General features: G+C 40.0%; 1 protein-coding gene across 3 annotated transcripts in view; it reads left to right on the plus strand.

Moving 5' to 3' along the window:
* Positions 1 to 24,973, plus strand: part of pleca (plectin a) — a 105,534-nt gene that overhangs the window by 14,506 nt on the left and 66,055 nt on the right. Inside the window, exon 1 of one of the 3 annotated variants that reach the window (XM_078267435.1) lies at positions 19,187 to 19,460. The exons of the other annotated variants lie outside the window; for them this stretch is intronic. Within the exon in view, the coding sequence (XP_078123561.1) occupies positions 19,415 to 19,460 (46 nt within the window). The 5' untranslated portion in view covers positions 19,187 to 19,414. Of the gene's footprint in view, positions 1 to 19,186; positions 19,461 to 24,973 lie in introns of those variants that run through there. 3 annotated transcript variants of the gene reach the window in all.

Raw genomic sequence — 24,973 nt, forward strand, 5'->3', positions numbered from 1 at the left:
TTTGAGTAATATTTTATGAGAAATATTCTGTGATTCCAGCTTCTTAAATGTGAATATTTTCTAGTTTGATAACAGTATGGCAGTAAACTGAATATATTTCAGTTGTGGACACAACAAGACATTTGAGGGTGTCTTTTGTTAGACCAAACAATTAATCAAATTAATCGAGAAGATAATCAAGAGATTAATCGACTGAAAATAATCGTTAGTTGCGGCCCTATTCATTTGTTGAGCGAGTAGAGATTTTTAAGAGAAGCTGTGTCGCTCAAACAGGTGCACACACAAAATAACACACCTAAAAACACACATTATGAGATGACATTGGCATGATGCTGTAACACTTTGCACCTATCAACAACAAATAAGCCAGTCTATTTCTGTTGGCATTTTTTAATGCATGAGTAATTGTGTGTACAAAATTCATGCACCAACTGTTAGGTAAGTACTCGCTGCATAATAAGACTTTGTCATGGCACAAATTGTTACGTGCCATGATGGCTGAATAAAGGCTGAATTCAGCTGCTTCAGTCTCATGGTCCTGGTATTGTGCATGCTGGCTCACTGTCACACTGTCACAGTCATCAATGTTATTTGTTCCATCTGTGCTTTTCCTGTTATGGCAAGTCTGATATCACTCCCTTGTTCACTCACTCACAATACACCCTCAATAGATTACTCCATAATGAGCAGTAAGCTGTAATTTTGGATACTTCCACGTCATCAATATTTTCCACCATCACTGTAGTTGTAATTTCATATCAAAGGTCAGTCATTGCATTGTGTGGTGTTAAGCAAGTAGTGTCCATGCTAAAGACACTACTAGTAAATATAGTGCAGAATGTCTGCTGTGAAAATGGCTTGTCCGACATAGATATTAATCTCAAAGCAGCAATAACAAAATGAATTCATTAAGAAACTTAAACATCTTATGTGGCTTAACCATCAACAAATATGCCTTACCATCCATGATAATGTGATAATATGTTATTGTTGATAATTTAATAACTTAATTGCAAAATCCTACAAAGAATCCAAAGAAATTTCCCTTTCTCTTTTCCTCTAAAATGTTCCTGTCTGGCCACTTCCTTGTAGGAAGAGCCAAGTGTAGCTGTAGTTTTTCTTGGCATCCTGATGTACTATTGTCACCGCTTTATCTGAGAGGGTCTGTGATCTCTCTGAATCTAATAGTAGAACTGTGTACTGTTTTCTTAACATTCACACTGCTTGAAGTACAGGGCCTAAGAATTGGACTTCATGCTGTGTCTTACACTGTATATTGCAAGAACCAGATTCAGTTTGTGTTCCCACAGCTAAATCAAAGCAGGGCTATCAAAGTTGATGGATATTGTCAGATTTAAAGGTACTTTTTATTGACACATACACATGTAGCGAAATTCACTCTCTGCATTTAACCAATCCCTCAAGGGAGCAGTGGGCAGCCATTTACAGCGCCCGGGGACCAACTCCAGATCTGAGCCAGTGCCTTGATCAAGGGCGCTGACTGGAGAACCTAGTACATGTTTTTTGATGGTGGGGGAAACCGGAGCACCCACAGGGAGAACATACAAACTCCACACAGAAAGGCCTGGAACGACCTGGTTTCAAACCCAGAACCTTCTTGCTGCGAGGCCTCAGTGCTAACCTTTGGGCCACATGTTGCCCGCAGCAGCATGGTTCACATAAGTTCATTATGTTTTGGCTTATGAGGAGTACTGCATATAAGAAGCAAGTATTATGAAGTCATCATGTGATGTGACATTTCAGTTTACTTTGGCACAAGTGTTGGTTTTTGGGGAAACCAAAAGACTTAGAAGGAATTAGAAGTTCTGTCTTAAAGTTTTAGCTTTAGCCTGCTTTGTGGTTGTAATTTCCACACATATTCAGAGTTGTTTATCCTTCAGCTGTGTGATCCAGCACTGATCCAGTGTTTAGTCCTGTACTGAAGAGGTGTGGTCCTCTGCCATTAAAACTTTAAAATCTGTCGTCATTCAGTTTTGGGAATATGACGTGACTTTGAGGAGAACCATGTAAGTGTTCTGGGATTTATTTTTTTTTAAAGCTGTGAATAGCACAGGATCCACTTGACGTGCCTTGCCCTAGTTTCTCCAGCAGCAGGAACTCAAATAACCCCACGCAGCTCCGTCATTTGTTTTTTCATCGAGGTAGCCATGTGTGTCTCTCTATCTGGGGTGGAGTTGGCCTGTGTGGTGTGTGTGTGTGTGTGTGTGTGTGTGTGTGTGTGTGTGTGTGTGTGTGTGTGTGTGTGTGTGTGTGTGTGTGTGTGTGTGTATGTGGGATCTGCTGGTCTGCCTCAACTGGTATCTATCTTTGTGGTGTGTGTTTGCCTCTGTGCCTTTAAGAGGAGGGTCTGATATGTGTGTGTGTTTGTGTGTGTGTGTGTGTGTGTGTGTGTGTGTGTGTGTGTGTGTGTGTGTGTGTGTGTGTGTGTGTGTGTGTGTGGGTATTTCTCAAGCTGAGGAGGGGAGTGGTGGTGGTCTACAGCTTTAGAGGGAATACTGTGACTAAGTGTGGGTGAGAAAGAAGGTGGGGACACACAGATAGGTGGACAGACAGCCAGGAGGGCTTTTATCAGAACTGAGAGAACAGAAAGTCAAAGAGGGTTGAACAGTGCCAGTGGGAAGTTTAAAAGAAAGTTTGAAGAGAGAGGAAGGTGCCCTAACTCCGACTCAGTATCAGCCAGGCCATGTCCATGCCCATGTTTGACCCAGGTCAGCGGCTGTCAGAGGAGCAGGACTATGTGCAAGCCTATGAGAACGTCAGAGAAAAGTATAAAGGTAACAACACCCCCCTCTTCTCTTCTTTAATGGCTTTCACTGTACATAAATCAAATGATGTTGACAGCATGTATGAATGGGAGGTTTGGTGTGAATGAGTGCATGCTCTAGTGAGTATAGTAAACCAGCATTAATTGGTTTCATATATATATTCTACTGTAGAAATGGCATTGAAATGTAGTCTGACACCTTTGCACAGAGTTGCTGGAGAAACATCCTAATGTTCAGCCTCAAATCTTAGTTGTTAATATAGCTGGAGACAAGGGATTGAACCATTTTTCAAGGCCGATACCGATTATTAGTAGTTAATGAAACCGATAAGGGATATTTGGAACCGATATGCATTTACAGTGAAAATGAAAATCACAGTCCAAATTAAGATTTTGGAATGTTACAAACTCCAACACAAAACTTTGTTTAAAAGCTTTAAGCAATTATTTAATAAATTAGAAACTTTCAACATAATACATAGTAAAAGAAAGTCAGATAGTGTTGTGGGCGGGACATTAAGTCAGACTCTGTGGTGAGTGAAACCGAGGCAGAGGGACAGACACAGAGCTCTAGCAGAGCCAAAGTAGCACAGTTTTTAATTCATTAACTTTATCAGTTATCAGGCAAATAAAACGTTGATACAAGTTATTCATTGCAGTGACACTTCATTCATTTAAAATTTAAAACTATGGCTTCCTCTGTGGTGATTTTTGAGAGCTTTAAGGAAAGCTGTCTCTCTGAGATGCAGGAGGCTGAGCTGTGGCCTTCAGGTTGAGCAATTAAATATGAATAAAACACAAAGGAGTCCTATTCTGTGTCCTCTTCTCTGACCTGGCAGCCTCCTTTGCATACAGGGGAATCATTGGGCAGTGTGGGCACAGAGAGGCGAGACATTTGGCCCTATGGTTGAATGGCACAGGTCCAGCAGTGCAACATGAGTGATAGGCCAATAGCACGGCATATTAGACATTCACATGATTATGTCTGGGTAAACACTGCCAATACTTGATAGTGTTTTTTATTTCAGAAAGTGAACACAGGAAGCCGGATCAACCTCAAGATGTTCCTGCAGCTCATTTGCTTACTTGATTCATGAGTCTGAATTTGACCAATGCAAAACCTAGGAGGGAATCATGACCTCTGTGCTGCAAGAAGCAGCAGGTTGAAACTGGTTTTATACACGGTTCGACTGTTTACCTATGTACAAAATAGTCATGTAAAATTTGACAAAAGAAAGCTTGAATAGTTAAACTGTTAAAATGGTGCTTTTTTTTCCTGATCAGAAGTTGTCATTAAATGTCCAAGTTCAAAAATAAGAGCCTTATATGATGTACAATTATGGTATATGCATGTTGGTGCGAGTCTGTAGCTCACTCTTGTTTAATTTGAAGTGAATTTGAAATCAGAACTGTGTTTGCACTGGGGGTGGGGGGGAAAAAATCAATACAGCATAGTATCACGATATTTTCTGTAGCAATACTGTATTGATACAAGGACACAAAGTATCGATCTTTTATTATATAAATGGCACATGAACTTTTGACGTGAACATTTTGCAGCAATAAAATTGAGGTGAGATGAAGAAACTTCTTTTTAGGTAAAACTGATGTTTGAGGACGTCATTTAAAGTTGGAAAAGGGTAATGAATTGCAATATATCGCAGAATATCGCAATATGTTTAAAATCGCAATAATATCATATCGTGACATAAGTATTGTGATAATATGGTATCGTGTGGCCTCTGGTGATTCCCACCCCCAGTTTGCAAATTTAGACATTATTGCTTTCAAATCCTGACTAAGTTGCTTTTTGCACCAACACTACCTATTTTAGTTCACATTATTTAATTAAATTTGTATTGGAGGACCAGGAGAACATTATCAGGTATCATATGAGGTTTTGACTAGCTGCCTCTTGCTGTATGGGTCACTCCCAGGCTGAATGTGCAAGTTAAGGCAGGTGAATTACAGCAACATCTGGAGACAGTTTGTGCTAGGACATAGGCTGACAGACAAGGACACTTGCCATCCATATACAGTAGGACATACGTGAAGAAGCAGCTCTCTTCTTGTGGAGCCACCAGTAGTTTGTACTGTGCAGGCCCTATAGTGTATCTGTGTGTAACTGTATCAAAGCAAGGCATTGATGCTGAGAGGCAGCATGGGTGTTCAGCAAAATCTCTGGTTAAAAATAGATTAGAAATCAAAGCAGAAATTATAACTGTGGGCACAATTTCCACACCACGTACACCAATAAGGACAAATGAACCTAGTCTTGGTGTCTATGTTGGGAACAATATTGTTCCGTCCAGTCACAACAGTCTAGTCATTTTCTTCCCATGCGGTTGCCTACTGTGCATGTCAATGTGGGTAGCCTTCCTGCTGCGTAGCTCTGGCACCAGTCTGATGCTCCACGCCCCTGTCATAACCTCCAGTCCCTCTGCCAAGATCTCACTTCCTGTGACTCTTTCTTATTGTTGGTTTTTGACTTGATGCTATTTGTTTTAGATACTTGTACATCCAGAGTAAATGGAAAGTATATGTGGGTGGAATATAAAGAGAGTGGAAGTTGTTTCATCAACTGTTACTTGTGGCGTGACGCTGATCTGGATTTTGAGCTATAAGTCGGGTTATTGTTTTGGGGTTTGTCATGAGATCTCAGCCCTTTCTCCAAAACTATTGATTGTGTGTGTGTGTGTGTGTGTGTGTGTGTGTGTGTGTGTGTGTGTGTGTGTGTGTGTGTGTGTGTGTGTGTGTGTATATAAATGTCTATATGTCTATGTGTGTGAACTGAATAACTCAAGTTTGGCCCACTTAATGCTGTGTTCATGTCATATTGGAATAAGCAGAGGAACAGGCTGACACCTTGAACATTTTCTCTTTGGTTGAAAGACACACACACTTCCAAATGAAGTTTCAATCATGAATTTAAAACCAGCCATTCATAACCTGCAGCTGATATTCCTCATTCATTGTAAGCAGGTGTACTTATTAGTATTACTGGATCATTTAAATTCTTATTACTTTGCTCTGTGGACAGTGATGGATTCTCTTCTATTTTTACCACTGGTGTTGATGCCAATTCAAAATATCCCTCATGTGGTACCACTGGGAGGTTGATGTGATTTTTTTTTTCTTCTCCTAAATGAAATAGCTTAAGCTCACATTAATCAAGTTGTTATTCTTGTACAAGCTGTCTTGTGAGGCCCATTTGGATAAGTTATTGCAACAGGTGAAATTCCCTTGTGAATGATAAAGTGTGGTTGATTGGAGCTCTGCGTTATGAACAGATCTGTTAGTGTAAAACACGCAGCTCTGCTTTAAATACTCACCGCAAATATATCCCAGGAGTTTACTCTGTCAGTCTTCAAGTTATTCTGGTTGAAAGACAAACTAAAAAGACTTCTGACATTTAGCTCAATGAGATGTTGCTTAGCAAGGTTGCAGTAACTTATGTAATGAAAAGTAGTCTTTTGGTCTACAAATGTTATTAGTATTGCAGCATCAAAACCAATTTCTTGTGCAATCAGTATCTTTGAAATACAAGTCACATTTTACCATTGTTGTATATCAGTTGGAACATTATAGATGTTTGGCTGCAGTGGTCATCCTCCCCATATAAGTGCTTGGAAAATCTTAGTTACTGAGGCTGGAACATTACAGGGTGGAGGGACCTCAGTAATGACTCCCTCAAATGCAGTATAACTACCTTCACTTACTAACAACTGCAATGACCTTGCCTCAGACTCAGGTGACCCTCAGAGGAATTTCCTGGACTTCTTACTGATCTTAGCCTCAAGTATGCATTCTTTTGAGGTTAGTTGTGGTTTTTGCTGCCAATTATCTAAAAATTGTATTTTAAAGTAACAGACTTTTCCCTTGAACTTCTTGTTTTTTAAGATGAACCAGTACAGTGCCCGTTCAAAATGTGCCTGTTTGGAACGGGCCGATTGCTTGGCCTGTGGTATTGCTGCATTCTCCAGAACCAAATTGTACTCCAAAATTACTTACAGAAGGACCCCAAACCACTTAATATGCAACTCCACTGTCTAGCCTATTTTTCCTCAACCTTTGTCGTTCAGCCATTTAGTTTTATCCAGTTTTTTAATATCCAATATTCAATGCTGTCCAAACAGCTCCAAATGCACCAAAATCCAAACCCCAAGTTCATTAGGTACCCAGGAAACCAAGTGTGAAGTAGATTGGATGAACGGTTCATGAGATATTTCAAAGACAGACCTCACACACGCACACACACGTCACGTGCAGACACACGCACGCACGCACGCACGCACGCACGCACTCACGCACGCACTCACTCACGCACGCACGCACGCACGCACGCACGCTTGATTTATTTATTAGACAGATAAGGTTCTAAGATCACCATTGTAAACTTAATCTAATCTAAAACTAGCTGTGAAATATGTTTTACAGTAAACTGAAGAATCTCTAGATTTAAATATAAAATCATTTGAACTTTCATTTTTCCCTTTGCTCATTCGAGCTTTCAGGTAAACTGTGACAGGTTTCAAGACAGTGACAGTAGTTTTTTTTTTTTTTGCTGATCTCATCCTTGCGTGTGCTCTGTAAAGTGGAGGTTTGTGGTTAAATCCAGCCTGCAAGGTGTATTTTAAATGTATTCAGTGCCCACTCCCCCTTCTCAAACACTTAACTTAAATAAGCCAGCACACTGGGAAACATGCAGCTACAACAGACCCTGTTCTTTCACTTGGACTCTGGTGTGTGTGTGTGTGTGTGTGTGTGTGTGTGTGTGTGTGTGTGTGTGTGTGTGTGTGTGTGTCTGTGTGTCTGTCTGTCTGTCTGTCTGTCTCCTTAAAGGGTTGCGATAAGTGTGTCTTGTGCACCACTGTTAAGCTGGAGCGTCCACAGAGAAGCCCCCTCCACACTTGCCGTACTTGCCTCAGATCAGTTTCATGCAACTTGATCTCAAATTCAAAAATAGCAATAGTCCAAATGATGCACGTAGGTTGTGCACATAGAAAATCACCCATATGCAAGGCTGCATAATCAAAACACTTGAGCCATTAACCTTTTCACAATGAAAAAGTTCACATTTTAGTTTGAAAATCCACATTGAGGCTGGAGGAAGGTTGGGGATTCGGTCGTACCATTGTGTGCTGTAACAAAATCATAGTACAGCAAGGTTTTCTTTACTGTACGTCCAATAGTCATTAGTTCATTTACACTGTACACTGTAATTTTCACATTTTATGTAAACTGACTCCTAATTTTAATTAAAAGGCCTCCCTCCTCACCTGCTGTGGGCTTTCTGTGAGCTGTTAATCATCTGCTGACATAATGTGATTAGTGTCAACACGCATAACAAGAAACAGCAATTTAATGACTAATGATTCATCCAAAGTTTATGGCAGTTGGAAACCAATCCGACAAATAAATCAGAGTGTAGCTGTTGGACACATTTGTGGAAAATGTGGACGTGGGATTTTGAAGCAGCAGTTTTTCTTTCATCCATCACTTCTTCAGTCTCTCTGCCCTGCTGCTGGAAGGCAGGCTGTGTGTATGGTGGGCCCAGAGGAAAGTTTCAGTCATGGAGTATGATTTAGTCTGCATGCATGAACCGACACATGAACAGAGTGTTATTTTAGAGAGAAAAGCTTGTTCCCTGAGGGTGTCTCTGTGTCTTCTGCTGCCAGTCAAGATTATCATCTGTCAGAGTTTTGTTAATCTACAGATAAGCAAGCAATTCTTTAACGATAAACATGGAAATTACTAAACTTAATCTGCACCTCTTAACCTGCACGTCTGCTGTGTTAAACACCGGACAGGAGAAATATACTTTGTAAATGCACTTTAGGTCACTTATATATTGTTTTAGGGCCTCTCAGTGTGAGGGCCTCCATTGACAGTGGACATTGTCATGTATTATCTTCACATATGTTTGCGCCTACACTCGATCCCACAGTGCCGTGCCAACAGGACAACTCAGTGTACTGTAGATTACCCAGGACTCTCTGCTGCAGCAGAATCTTCTCACCTGTCTGCTACTTCACATGAGTTTGTAAGATTACCAGTTTGGTCTCTGTTTGTTCACATGTGCAGCTGAAACATATGAGTGTTGAGTACATTGTGTGTGTGTGTGTGTGTGTCTGTGTGTGCGTGCGTATACAAATATGTAGAGTAAATGGACATGACTATATGAGGCCTAACTAGTGAGGAAATCTCCACTAATGTTTCCTTGAACCAAAAAAAAAACAGAAAGTCAAAGTTTGTTAGTTTAACTAACTATAAATTAATCTTTCCATTGCTTTTTAAAATTAATATATTTATAATTTGCACTATACAACGTCAAAAACTAGTAACAAATGTCTATTAAAGTTCCCAGAGCCACACATAACGTCTACAAAGTGCTGGTTTTGTTCAACCAACCAACCAACCAACCAATGAACAGTCAAATTATAACAATATAAAATTCATTTTTGACCAGAAAATGTTTGTTACTTGTTAACCGACATAAACAATTATTACTTTATTAATTTCCTATAAGTCACCTTAAAGCAACACTAGAGAACTTTTCCCGCTTCTGTCCCCCTACAGGTTGTCTCATTGGAACTACAGCTCGAGAGACAGATAAACACTCATTTCTTGGTCCTCAACTAAAGGAGAAAGCTAGAGAACCACAGAAAGACTTACACAAATAAATGTAAGAATTATTTAGTTCAGAGCTGATTCACATGGGTATAAACCTTTATGCTTAAAGTGCAACTACGCAGTACGCACTGTGAAATTATCCAAAATGGAATCTAATAACCATGACAATATTCTAAAATTAAGCAAAGGCCACAGTGAATACTTGATTCTAATTGGTAAGAGGTCCAATAGACATAAACATCATTCTGAATCCACTAACAAAAAAAAACAAAAACAAAAAACTAGCTGTTATGGTACCATATGCAGAAAGCTTTTACATCTGAGGAGATATGAAGACCGTGACAGCTCTCAGTTTTGATGCCACTGGGCCTCAATCATCAGTGATCCTGCAGTAAAACCAGTTTGCCAGCACAGTCTCCATTGGTCACGCCACTTTATCTGGCAGTATGGCAGTAAGTCAGAATCCCCTTTGATGATAAACGACATCAAGATGTAATTTGTTTCTTTACTGTGTCTCTGGTTTCTTCTGTGGAACAATTTCAAGTCTGCAGAGAAATGCAAATCCCAACCTTGAACCACTGAAAGTGAACTCAGCCTGGCAGAGTCTGCTGGGGGGGGCAGTCGAGGACGGAGTAGAGCTGCTGTAATTGAGATGGGATTTGTGTTAGAGTGGAGGATTACTGTCTTCTCAAACCCAGGGAGTCAACAACAGCTGACATTAATTATGTAAACAGACTGCCAGATATTCATTCTAACAAGTGATTTTAATCTCAAACCGAATCAGACAAACTTTCAACCCCATCTCATGGTCTTCCTCTTTCCCTGAGATGTGGTTGAAAGCTCCAGAAGAACCTATCAATAATGAACTTGTATGCTTAATCTAAGATTTTACTGCTTTTAACAAAGTTTTTAAAATGTAAAACCATAATTGAGGCCTGTTTCTGAAAAGTTAAGATGACTAATAAATAAAAAACTATCATGTAATTAGTAAATTGTTTGACATTTGTCAACAATATATACCTATGCAAATACAGCTAAATTTTTTTTAAATGGTCTTAACTAGCAACCTCTGAAAACATGTTTGACTCTGGTAACCTGTCTCAATTGTCATAATTGTAGACATGTAAATGATCCAATCACTAGATTAACTACAAAAATAACAACATAACAAAAATAGCAATCACATAATCAGGTGGACTGATGTCTTCTCTTCTTGCTTACTGCACTTCTGCTTTAACTGTTGCTGTGTCTGTTTTACAGTTACTCTCATTGCCAAAAGTGAAAAAAAATAATCAATGAGGTTTTCAACCATTAACCTCAGGTGATTTAACAGTATGATGTCAGTGTTTACTTTCCCACAGTGTTTGGAGACACAGATGCCATACGGAGTCCACCGTGTGTCTGGTAAGATATTGACTGATAGCAGTGACACTATGAAAGAATGTCTTTCTAATCTGCCTGTGAGGATGATGTCACGGGCAGAGAAATCTGTATGGTCCCAGGGAGACTACAGTTTCCTGGATACAGTCAAATACAAACTGTCATTTTATCCTGCCCAAGTGCTCCGTGTGGTCTAGCTATAAAAGTGAGTGGATACGAAAATAGACCAAATATCATTCCAAATAGTGATTTGCACTCTGTAGTATTGCATTCAGGAGATCTGTATCCCCACATATGTCCATTTTGGGTATTGAGTAATTACTTACACAATAGGGGTGCAAGATATATCGACTCAATATCATTATCGCAATATCACGTTGCGCAATATTATATCTAGGGTTGCAAGAGATATCGACTCAATATCGTTATTGCAATATATCGAAAGTGTTGCAATGAGTATGCAATATTTGGTTATTTTGTGGAGCGCTGCGTCCCGTCCGTTGGCTGTGTGGCTTAGTTGTGTTTGATTTAGAGCTTGAAACGCTATAATGATCATGTTTCATTGGCCAGTTACCGTGCCACTTGCACGTTAGTGCACGTCAGCGCACGGGTCCACTACGTGACAAACCATATAGAGCGTACCATGTGACGTGTGTGCATATTTCAACAGAGTGACAGTGTAAGTGAAGAAATAGATAGAGACAACAAAATGGAATGAATCAGAGAAAGAAAAGTTGTGTCCTGTTCTCTTTATTTATATATTTTATACTGTCCAACCAGTAAAACATGTCCTGTTCTGTAGACATGGTCGTTATTTATTTATTTATTCATGTTGGACCAGTCCAATATGACAGTCAGTTGAAATAAACCTTGTGTTGTAAAAAAAACTTGTTTAATTTGTTATGAATCTATTTTGATGTGTTTTCCCGTAACTTTTGTAATTTTACATATGTTTAAAGTGCCCATATTATGAAAAAATTGCTTTTTCTGGGATTTGGGGTGTTATGTTGTGTCTCTGGTGCTTCCACACACATACAAACTTTGAAAAAAAAACATCCATGCCACGGGTTTCTGAATGTGTCCTGCCTTCAGTCTCTGCACGACTTTCTACGTAACTAGCTGAGACGAGGGGCCTAGGGGGCTAACCTTTAGCATGCTAGCGCTAGCTCGTTCTCAATGGCAAAACACTGCTACAACACACACAAATTCACCCTAATCTACAAAATGAATTGTATAGAACTACTTACATGTTGCTGTTCGGGAGGTATTTCACATAAAGTTGGAAGTGCGCCCTCATTTAGAAGAAGTCTCCCAGCTAATCCTGCCTTGTACAGGCTGAAGTTAGAGAAACAGCTAGCTAGCTCATGTAATCCTTACCTAGCTACTGTGCATGTGCGATGTACCATGTAAACCTATTCTAATACAATCTCAAATTACAATTATGAACCTGAAAATGAGCATAATATGGCCACTTTAAAAATATCGATATCGCAATATCACATTTTGTCAATATCGTGCAACCCTATTACACAATCATTAAATACCATACGAAATATATAAACCATAAAACCAGTCAATACAAATCATCAATCTGTCTTTTACAAAGTGCCACCTCAGAAGAATACACATCCCTGGCTGATTGTCACCATGTGTTGACTGTTCCTCCCTCAGCCTAACCTGTGTACAGTATAAGGGTACACAGAGATTCTGGCCTCACGTTGGTCCTGGGGTGTTGAACAATAGTGCTTACACCCTGGTTCTGGCATGCTACAGTAAGCCAGACTAAGCCCGGAATGTCAGTAGTGAGCTGGCTGGCATGTACTCTATTTTATAGCAGGGTGCCTGAGTTTGGGAAGCACTGCTGCCTTTTCCACGAATCCACACCCAGCTTTACCCTGTGAGCAATGGATCTGTAGCAGTGATTCAACAATAACAAGAAGAAAATGAAAGAAATTGACTAGTGGAGATAAGGTCATTATTGACATGAGTATTCACTTTCTAATAAGCTGCTCAAAATGTTGTAATTTGTTAATGCTCATGTTTTTACTTCAATCAAAAGATTAAAAGGTTTACAGAAATATGAGGTTTTTACTCCACAGCAACACTGTTAATGTTGCCATACACAAAACACTGCACTCATGAATTTCCTGCCACTTGTTGTTGTGAGAGTTCAGCTAACTATTTCAAAATGTTTTTGTATCATCATCATCTTCATTCACGTCTTTTAAAGGTCACAGTTATCAGTAACACCATCCGCACAGATGGTTCTTTAGTGATAAACTGTTCCTCCGGCTGGCCCTAGAACAGCCTCTAGTGGATCTCTGTCAGTGCTACACAAAAAGCAAAAAGACAACCTGAATGTGTCTCTTTCACAATTGTAGATCTGAAGGATAGCAGGCCTCAGAATACATTTTTCATCTTGACACATTCTGTGAATTCCTCCTGTCGTGTCTTCCTTAGTGCTCTCTATCTTCTGTCTGAAAGTGCCTCAAATACACACACACACACACACACACACACACACACACACACACACACACACACACACACACACACACACACACACACACACACACACACACACACACCATGTTACTCTGTAGTTGCTCTCTTTTTCTCACACCTTCGGCATCTTTTGTGCTGCATTCAAGCCGAATAGTTAATATCAGCCTCCAAGTATCAGGAATTTGACACCATAATATTTCAAACCTGTGACAAGATGGCTGCAAGTAGTTACATCTAAATAAAATCCAATATTAACACTTTAACAGTCAATTCAGCTCTTTTAAAAGGAGCTAGCTTGTTTCTATCTGGTTTCACTTGTTAACAAACTGCTAGAAATATGTTACACAGCAAGAGTAGCTAATTTAGGCCCTGTTTACACGATGACGCTCGTGGGTGAAAACGACAAAATATTTTATCAGATGTGCTTTTCGTTTAGACGGCGACGGCGTTTTTGGGGCTTAAAAACACAAAAAAGTGAAACCACCCTCCAGAGTGGAAATCTTAAAAACTTTCCACCGTTGCGTTACCATCTAAAGGGTAAAAACGCAAAAGTCTGAAGACAGCGGTGTGGAGAGAGACGAGAAAAAGGCGTTCAGGTAGTCTGTTGTTACGGAGTAGGCTACAGAAATTATAGGCTCCTGTGATCTTAAAGATTTTCACTGTAATGGCTCAATATTTAAATGTTTCCGACAATGTGGATAAGGTTGTTATAGTTCGATGACCATATGTAGGCTATTCATTTGAGCCAGCTGCCAGAGCAGGCTACAACGTTGTGGATGAAGAGAAAGAGAGAGAGCGAGTGGCAGCTGGCAGAGGAGGGTCTGCTTCACCCTCCTCTGCCTGCTGCCTCTCGCTCTCAAGCAGCGGCTGAAGGGCTGCGAGGCTCAGGATATTGGTAGTGGTCCCGTGGGTGCTGTGCTGTGGCTTATCACGGTCGACTGTGTCGGTCATCATCAGACAAACATGCAACTCCACTACCTCGTCTTTTCTCTCTGCATTTTCTCTTCAGATCGTTTCTGTCTAAACATAGCCTTAGGCTATTTAAATGATAAGACTACAAGGCTAGCAGTGGTAAGTCTACTTTTCCCATTCTGCCAACATTGTGTGAATGCAGCATTAGGTTTTATAATATGTGTATTCATGGAAATTGCTTGTTCCTGATTGGCTGGCAGGTGTGTGTGAAGGCGTGGCCATGGTAAACTTTATTTTTAGCTGCTGACAGTTGACTCCCTGACTGGTTTGTATATGTCTGTGTAGATGGGCCGCAACAACTGCACTTGGAGTTTGATATCGCTTTAATGAATCGGGACAGCACAGGATGGCACCCACAGTATCACCTCCTCCCCAGGCCCCCCCGATGGTGTACAGTATGTCATGCCTGAGATTGGTTTAGCTCTTTAGCTGATCCACTACACACCCTCACCACAGAGTGTACTGGTCCAGCTCCAACTTCTTATGGCTGAACTTCATGGTGGGAAGAACCACATCCCTGAGAGGGTGGAGGGAGTGTATCAGTTCTTCCACCTCTGATTAAGCAGGATATGATGAGACTTTGGGCTATGTTTCAGACCGAGTTTTGACACCGTACTGAACAGCTGCAAGGAAACAAAAACATCAACTCACTCACCCGGGTGGAGTCAGGTGGCTTATCGTGATTCACAATTACATTTAGCAAGGAAACCTAATTTTCTCTTTCCTGAAATACTTCAATTGCATTATGAACAAATGCTTTTATCATGTGGTATTTTTGGAAACTTTTGTTTCTGAAAACAAATCTAAGAACAACATTAGCACAAAAATGTAATTTAGCAGTGTCGAATGATGAGACAGTGATATAAAAAGTACTTATTTGCAGATGTATCAGATATCTCACGCTTCATCCCTGATTATTGGTATCAATATCTGGATTCTGAACCTATCAATGTAGTATGCCTCTATCTCTTCTCCTTTTAAAAAATGTATATACTGAGGTAAACATGCATCTGTGAAATACTAGTTTGTTCCTTCAATTGGCAAAAAAATGTGCACCACCTTATGATATGATGTGTATGTTTTAAACATATGTATATTTAAGGACACATTTGTTAAAATGGTAGATGCTTAAAAGAGAAATGGACATATAGTGTAGTGTTATTTCTCATTACAGAGTATGATGTCTTCATTAAGATGATGTTTCAGGTGTGGCCTGCCAGCTGGTGCGTCATGTGTTAGCTGTCATCATGGGCCTCGCTTCTTTGGTGTGAACCCCCTTGCTCTTCTCTCTACTGCAGCGCTTTACATACATAAACACACTGATCTAAGAGGAGGAGTGATCCAGCATTGGAATAAAATGTGGGTGGTGTGGAACAATAGTGGGGTAGACTACTAATTGCTCATTACCACATGTTAAGTTGTTACTTTGTTCATGTATTTATCTACAAACTAATAAGACTAAATATGCATCTCACCACTAAAATTGGCATATTAAATATAATGTTATTATTTTAATGTTGCTCATCACACTCATTCACTCATGAATGCTTCACTTCTTCTTAGTTGTTTTGTTGATAGTTGCACTGTTTTTGACATTTTGACTTGTCAAACAGGTGTAACATAATAATATTAATGATGGCTGCATTACACTTGCCCACTGGCCTATCTTACAGCCTCAACTAAATGGAGCAGATCCATCATCACTGTTATCAGTTACACGTGGGCCTTCCCTGCCACAAGTCAAAAATATCTGCTGTGAGAAAGGTTGGTTGTATCATTGTATCCCAGCGTTTATTTAAATTTCAGTTTTGCTAAATGAATATGCTGCATTTACAAGTCAAAATAGTTCAAAGACTTCACAGAGTCGTGTCTGCATTGCTTTCTCCCAGTTTGTTTGCCACCCCCAAAGAGGTCTCCCAAAAGTGCATTAAGCTGAAGTCTGGTGTTAGGGCCATTATTGGATTTAGAAACTGCCAGTCTCAGAAGTAAGGATTTGTAAGTTCTGCGTGATAGCCTAAACTTGATGGAATTCTGTAACAATGACAATAACAAGAGATGGCATGTTTTGTTGTGTAATTGTGTTGTTTGTGCTTGTCCTTTTTTAGCAGTAGGCATTAAAAAGGAGCATTTGGATAATTGAATAGAGTTTGACTCTTATGTCCCATTTTATTTAGCAAGTGAATCTATTCCAAACCTGGAAATCTGGGGGTCTGTTGCCAGCTATCGTTTGATGGGTTAATCTGTCAGTTTTCCCCCACTGACTGTATACTCTATCTCTGTTTATCTCCTCATTGCTGCTGTAGCTGGCTGAAACTGGAGCTGTGGTATACCTCCAGCCTGACACGCATTTATTGATTGTGTATTGATTAGAAAAGGGGTCATTACAGCCCTCCGGAATAATTTCTCGACTATAGCGCAAGACTGTAGCGAACCCATGGCTGAAAATATGTCAGCAGTGTATAATGCAATTTGCTGTACAGGTGTTCTGTTTTCTCACACTTGACACAATCATTTGGCAGTTCACTTGGGCTCAAATTCAAGATGAAGGATCAGTGTGTGAGAGAGTGCAAGGTCAGAGGCAGGCTGTTGAATTCAGCGGCACTCTGTTAAAAGAGAAAATAGGTTTTCCTTAACCAGGTGGCTCATGTAAAGTTGGAAATACAAGAGCTGAGTTTGCCCTTTGCACATCTACTAATGGGGCAAATGACTTCCAAATTTTGGATTTTAAGACAAGTCATGTTTTTGATTTTCCCTCACAAATGGAAAATTTTAGGACATTTCCAAATCCTGTTATAATGATTTTGTGTCTGTGGTGGGTTTGCAGGCAATGTAAAATATTTCACCCATTTGTCTTTTATAATAAAAAGCAGTTGTCAAAGCTATGCTGTTTTGGATCAGTCGAATATTTTAGACATGCAGTACTGAGAACATGATGTTCATTAAATTGTATTAGATGCTTTTTAAGTAGTCTGGCCACTGAACACTTCATTAGGAATAAGAAGAAAAATCTTGAGCAGAAAATGGCATCGCCATTGAAACTTGAACCAGTGCAGACCTGTGGCCCTGATGCATGGGACCGCATGACCATCTGTCCTATAGAGCTGTGTAACAATCAGATCACGTGATATTGATAGAAGTAGCAGTAGTAGATATTTTGGGAATCTTCTTTATCCCAGAACAGATGCAACTGAAGAAAACACAGACCTACACATGAATAGGTCATATACAAACCAAACTCACATACATCTGCACAATCATCCATTTTAAATTAAACAAACATGTTAGCCTAAAAATCCACAGCTTCATCATCCTGGATGCAATCGGCTGATTTGACCTCTCCTTTCTCCATTTAACAAAGTATAAGCCTCTTACCAAAATATGCTGACTCAGTACAGTATGAAGTGAATGTTCTGAGCTTTAGACAACCCTCTCTGTTTCAGTGACACGTGTATTTCACCTGTAGTTGGCTTTCCTCATAATCGTCGTTCCTGTTGTCGTCCTGTTTTAACATGTGAGTTTCAAAAGTAGAGCTTTAATTCAGGGAAGAAAATAACCTTATCTTTTCATAGTCTCCAATATCTTCATTGCATTCAGCTTGGCTTTATGACAGGAGCAACACAGATCATCACAAGTATGGTGTCGATATCAGACAAGAGCAGGTCAGAGTGGACACTTTATTGTGCTGATCCTGAATCCTCAGAGACTTTTTTTCTCCCATCTGCAAACATCTTGTCGTAGAATCTCATTTTACCATAAGGGGGTGTGCTGTAATGAATACATTTAAATCAATTGGCATGCATTAATGGATTTGTATGCAAATCTAAAAAACTTTTAAAAACTCGTCATTTGGAGCTGCCATCTGGGAACGTTGTTTTCTGTTTTCCACTTCTGGTCAAAATTTTAAGTGTAGAGGCACATGTCCCCTCTCAGTACATTCATACTTAGTCAGACAAGCAGTTTCAGTATTGCTGACTTCAGGCACGACACAACAGAGCGCCAGCTTGAAGAGACTGCTGAGTCAAAGTCAGCATAACCTTCACTGTCATCTTCTAAAATAATACTGTTAAGGCTCTAACAATGTAAACCTTTATGACTCTTGGTGTTTTGACTATGATTGTGATTATTATTTTTTTAATATCTTTTAAAAATGTATCATTTCATTATTATAGATGTGATTCAATTGTACATACAGCAACTGGCGGACTCAAAATTCACAGTCCTGAGACCTCAATTTAATTTAGAATGTTCTGCAGCTCTAATTATTGATTTCAGCTGTTTAGGGAATGTAGTGTAAACTAAACTATTGCAGTATTTCATTTAATTCATATTGCAAGGTTTAGTTTTTCTAAAAAGTGCTCTGTCATCTGAAGCCCTCTGAGGTCCAAGGCCCCTCTGCAGCATTTCTCATGAAAAATAGAGAGTACGTATTTCCAAAATATTTTAGGGGGATATAATGCTGAGTCACTGATGCTGTTGTCCTGATGGAGGAGAAATAAACCACTCAAGGGCTTTTTGTCAGGTTTACCTTCATTTTATATTTTGAATTGAACAGACCTTATAGTTTAATAGCACCATATTTTAAAGTAGATGGTTTATTTAATCTCCTAGACTACTAGAGTAGTATTTCATCAGGGCATTTATATCTTTACGTGGGTTATATATTTCGTTCAGCATTATTTTTTCCTATCACCTCCTACCTCTAAAGTCATAATTTCACAATATCTGCATCGGCTGCTTTAGGTCAGCTATACGCGCTGTTGTGATATGACGGTGGAGCATGACTGTTATTGGTTGAGGCACCTCCCTGAACACCACAAGGATGAGACGGGACAACATCAGGGAGGGGTGAGAGGTGGAAACGAGGGAGATGTGCTCCTTTCTTTCACAATTTCTCTGCTGACAGGGATTGTGTGCGAACGGGCAGGAGAGAGAGAAAGGGAGTGAACAAAAACACTAAGCTGCCAACTTCTGTGGCAGCAGCAGAGCAGAGAGGGGGAGAGAGAGGGATAGAAACAGCCTGTAGTTAGCAGAGAGACGTGTACATCCTCCAGCGTGGTGTTTCAGTACTGAGCTGACCTTGCAGAGCTCCGACTCGACTGTTTGGAGCCTCAGGCAGTTGCCAGCAGGGAGACTGTGAGCATGGATCCTGGAAGGTCTATCCAGCATGAGATCAGCTCTCTCAAAGGTATTCCTCAAGCTTTTTGATATATTTTTGCTTCCTCAGACTGTTGTCATCTCCGTCATATGCTTTCAGGACCGCCTTGTTTTCCCACAATCCCTCTCTTGTGAGGAATTCCTCATCGTATAGATGCAGGCGGAACACAAAGTTCAGTTGTGAGGGTTTCAGGTTGAGTTAAATGGAGGCTTCCTAATCCTCTGTTCCCCCTTGCTGTTTTTGCCCTTTGTGTCTAGGCGTGACCAAAGGGGTTGGAGCAGGGGTCAGAAGTAATGATTGTGCTGAGATGGTGTGCTCTACGAGCTGTGGGAGGCTGCTGCTGCTGCATGCGGCACATTGAATGCGTCTGCGCCGGGAGATGCAGAGCACAGCGGCTACTGCAGAGCGGCTGTTGCTGCTGCATCGCCGCGGTAACAGCAGTGAAGCGTTGCCCTGCCTCTCAGTCAGGGATGGGACTGTTTAGCCTGGTGAGAAGTGAACATCTGTGCTTGTGAAGGAAATATGTATTTCCCTGTTCTTGTCTGCTGCTTGTCAGGGTGCACCATGGTTAGATGTTTCTTACATCAGCAACATTTGCTCCTCCCACCTCCCTCACTTACAGGTGTCCCAGTACCTCACTGATGTCTGGTCAGTTTCATAATCTTAGCTGTTCATTGATCACATTAGGGCTGCACCAAATGATTATTTCAACTGTCAATTAATTCGGCAATTATTGTCTAGATTATATCGTCTATAAAATGTAAGAATAGTGAAAGAATTCCCATCACAATACCTCCAATGTGACTCTAACGTGACTTCAGATCATGTTTTGTCCAAGTCCAGAACCGACAGATATTTAGTTTACTTTGATATAAAACAGAGAAAAGCAGGCATTTTCTGATTGATCCACTAATAATGTCTGCTCTAGATCAAATATTTCCTGATGTTAATCACATTTCCAATCAAATGATTTCATTTATTTAGGGAAAGTTATTGTATGTCTGATATGTAATATTTGAGACCCTTGGCTTATTTGTAAACTTACAAAATGGGTTTTGTTGAAAAACAAGTTTCTATTAAAGCTGGGGTAGGCACTTTATTTTTAGTGCGGTATTGAAGAAAGTATTGTCTTGGTATCTGTACAGAAACTCAGGTATCGAAATATTCTAATAATACCCAACCCTATTCTCAGCTGAGTTTGATGCAAACCAACTGTGGTCAAAGTTCGTTTGACATAATGTTGCTTTGACAACACATTGAATAGATTTACTCAATAGGACTTCACCATTTTTGTTAATTACTCAACCTGCAAAGTAAAGCAAATGCTTTTAAACACAAACTCTTATGTTAGTAGTCTTTTAATTGGCATACTCCCAGCTGTTTGGATATTCTGAGCAATGTGTGTCCCCATGGCAGCTTAATATATTCAAATACTACTTTTCTCCTCCCATGTGTCTCCCATACCCTGCAGGCAACACTGTCTGCATGATTGGGGTTTTCCAGACTTAGTTTATTAGGTATTCAGGCCATGGAGAGTGAGCTACTTTTACACTGATCTTTGAACCATTGTGCACCATCTTCATCTCACTTAAGTAAAGGATTAACAGCAGACTGACTGACATGTATAGGGATAGAAAGCCTCAATTAGAGGAGACAGAACCCAATCAGACTGGTGAAACTGGCTCAGCCCAAAAAAGGAGCCTTTTTAAAAGCTGTTCTGTGTGGCGTTGAGGTTTGTCTGGAGTATTCTGGCGAAATGTGGTAACACTTTGGAACAGCTCCCCGGGATGGCAGGAACATTTACATGATCCTGGAGAGAGATCTGAAGGAGTCCTACCCACTGGGACGGGCTGAGAATGTTTTCCCCAGGGCTCTGGGGACAAAAGCTCCTTCGCTTCACTGAGCGCTCCCAATGGAGTTACTTAATATGTTGAACACTGTCGCTTACTCAGTGCAGCTCAGTTCATTTGTAAGCATGTCGTCACCTCAAGACCACTGCTCCCATTGTGCTTTCTTGTCAGCTATTTTCAAGCACTTGGTCCAGAATCAACTCTTTAACACAAGAGCCTGTTGATAATCTCCTGTGTGTGTTGAGACAAGCAAGGCCACTATTGACACATGGCCTTGGTGACTTATTATTTACAGTAAAGTTCACCTGTTAAAACAGTATGATATTCCTGTCCTGTACCAACCAGCTCTGGGTTTTGACCCAGATATTTTGAGCTTATGCAGATCTCTAAACTGTGACTTGCATTGTGTTGCATTGATCTGCATGTGCTGAATGATTTAAGCCCCCACTTAAGTGGAAGATATTGAAGCCATTCTTTCTTCTTTACTTTCTTACTTTACTCTTTTTCTTTATTTTGTATTCTTTTGTCTATTGCCTGATTTTGTATTGTTTTGTGTGCAACGTTTTTGCTGCCATCCTGGCCAGGTCTCTCTTGCTGAAGAGGTTTCCAACTTCAAATGGGCTTACCTGGTTAAATTAGTGCTACATCTCATCCTTTTCATCCAAGTATTTTTAATTGTTTTTAATCAAAAGAATAGAAGACATTCCAACACAATAACAGGAACAATGTGAAAACAATACCTTCTGCTTTTAAACTATGAGATACCAGCCTGTTGGAGCTCTACCGTTAGTTATGTCTGTAGCTCTGTGTGTTTCAACACTCCCTCTACTCCAGGGTTTCTGTCTAGCTCTTATCAGCATGTCTACACAAACACACTGTTGTGAATAATGCATTCTGAAGGTTATGTGCCGTTGAAAGGAAGATGCCAGGACTTTTAAGAAGGGCAAGGAAGGTTTCAAACCAGGGATATCCAGTTAAAAGGAAGTTCAGGGCAGGGGTCACTGCACTTGACATCAGGGCGGTTTAGTGTTTCAGACGTACGTGGCAAAGAGGCAAAGTAGCTTCATGACATTCACTCTTCAATTCTGCAGAGCTACTTCAATATTGTCCATAGATATTTAGATAGTAACAGAATAATTGGAAAATTATTATATTTTCACTTTAAAGAAGCAACTGTATTTTATGTATGTAAAAAATAGCCTTTAAAGTTTAAGTAAGAAACTTTAAAGTCCATATAAAATAGCAACAGGTGATATATATATATATATATATATATATATATATATATATATATATATATTTGTGTTCAGGAAAAAGACAAACATATATACAATAAACAATAATAATGTAATAAATACAATAAATAAAGCTATAATAAATATTTCACGTGTTTTGCTTGTTAAGTTCAGGTGCGTTTATTGATGGCACCAGTCCTTGTTGGACTCTTTCAGTTCGTTACTTTTTCACAGTAACATTGACTGGTGCTCAGGCAGGGTCGGCTGTTGTTTATTACGAGTTGTGTACTGTATATACAGAGTGCTGAACAGGCAGCAGCTGGCGGCCTGATTGCCAATAAGCCTTGCAGGTGATCCTAGGTCATCAGCTGTCTTCCCCGATCGCAGCCGTGAGGGTGGACCATTGTTACTAACATGAGCAGAGGCAGACAGGAAGTGCTTTCTGTTTTTGTTCGCTAACACCTGTGACATTGTTTTGACATTGCATGTGATTGCAGTGTCAGCAAGGCACATGCACACTTTTCAACAAAGCTGTAATAAATTCATTTACTTGTGGTGATATTTGTTTATTATTAACTTCAGATATTCCTTGTCCAAAAGCAGAATAGAGTTTTCTCCTCAATGATCATGAGGTAAAACTCCCTCTCCTTATGATGCCTTGATTAACAGGCCTGACTGAAGCAACAAATGTGCTTAACCAAATATGTAAAGTAAAAATAACAACATGATTACCATCATGATGGCGTTATTATGTGGTTCCCTGACGACCATAAAGTATATGGTTTAGATTTTAATCTGTAATCTGGGGATGAATAATTATCCTTCTATGATTTGCTTCCTTATTTCCCCACAATATCCTGTACATGTGTATCTGTAGTTGTGCTCTGTTTGTGCTGTTTGATCTGCAGATAACAGTCCAGTCCAAAATCAGATCAGCATTTTCTTTTTCCTCTGCTGCTGCACTTTCTGCTTGCCAAGAATTTACCAGCATAAAATGATCCGTGAGGACAATGCAGGGGATACATTAGCAGCTGCTGTAGTTGGGACAGAGCAGAGGGGGCTATAGTTTAAAATATATGGTTCTCATAAATGCACTAAATATGTGTGTGAAATCTAAATGTTTATTGTCACATTTCTGTATAGTTGTAATTCTTGAAAGTATCAAGTGGTTAGGCGTGCCTGTTGAATGTTGCTGATGCATATACATCCTGTGTGTATTTCATGCTCAGAGATGAAGGGCTCATATGTCACCCTCCCAGTCTATGTAGCAGCAGTATTCAGTAGCTCTCAGATGCTTCAGCTGCTATTTGAGCTGCAGGAATTGGTAGATGGACGCCTTTTAGAATCCTCACCTGTTTCTGTCCAGCCAGGAGTATGATTCACTCCAGATGGGAAAACTGTGGCCACGTAAACTGCATGCAGAGACATAAAAATACATCAAAGAGTTTGTCCCACCCTGATTAAGTTGTAATCAATATTTTTACATTAACAATGGATAACATGACTACTTGTATGTGAAAGGGGTCACTCATATTAATAAATTATCGCTCAACTCTTCTGAATGTTTACAACCGCAACTTCATTCTTTTGGTTCAGTCTCACCCCTCTCATCAGCCTCGTTTTCAGCAAAAAAGCTGATAAACCCACTGTACACTATCCGCCTAGCACCAACGCAAAGTTAACAACTAACATTTAGCAGCTAAAGAGCCAGATATTTCTCCCAGCAGTTGATAGCGAACAAAACAGAGCTAAAAGAAGAGTGAGTGTTGGACTCAAATTGATCTTTTACACACCCATATCTGTTGCATGTGTGAATGGGCAGGTGTTTGCTAACCACTTAACAGGTATAATGTGGTATTATGTTTACAGCCTGTTTCTGCTGCCCCCAAGTGGTCCAAAAGTCAGGTTTAAGTAGGAAAATGTATGTACGTATACAACGCAGCAAAGAACTTGAAATGATTGTGAGAAAAAGGTGAGATAAAAAAAACGGTAATCTGCCTAATTGAGTCCCTTTTATAATAAAGAGTTTGTACTCTACAATTCAGTCCGTGAGTACTGAATGTGTGATCTGCTTTGGCTCTTTATTACTCAGTAATAGTCAGTGTAATCCTGTTGGAGCTGTCAGTGAGTCTGTAAGTCATGCTGGTTGATAAGTCCGGCCATGATCCTATAGGCGAGTGGCCTCCTAACATAGCTGATGTGATTACATGATCTCATTAACCCCAGGTTTCTTGTAATTCAAAAGGGGGGCTGCTTCTGTAATTTGACACATCCTCTCTAATCATACACTCCTTCCTCTAATCCTCCTCTCGGTGGGACATGATTACACTCTTCATGCTTTGTGTTGTCAGGCGAAAGGGGAATCAACTGGGGTATTGAAACCAGGTGACTCTTAAACCACTTGTAAGACAAGTTTTTAAACACTGCTGCTTCTGAGTTATGAGCTGTCCCTGAAGTG

This window comes from Sander vitreus, chromosome 14, assembly GCF_031162955.1.
Source record: "Sander vitreus isolate 19-12246 chromosome 14, sanVit1, whole genome shotgun sequence".
NCBI classification, from domain to species: domain Eukaryota; kingdom Metazoa; phylum Chordata; class Actinopteri; order Perciformes; family Percidae; genus Sander; species Sander vitreus.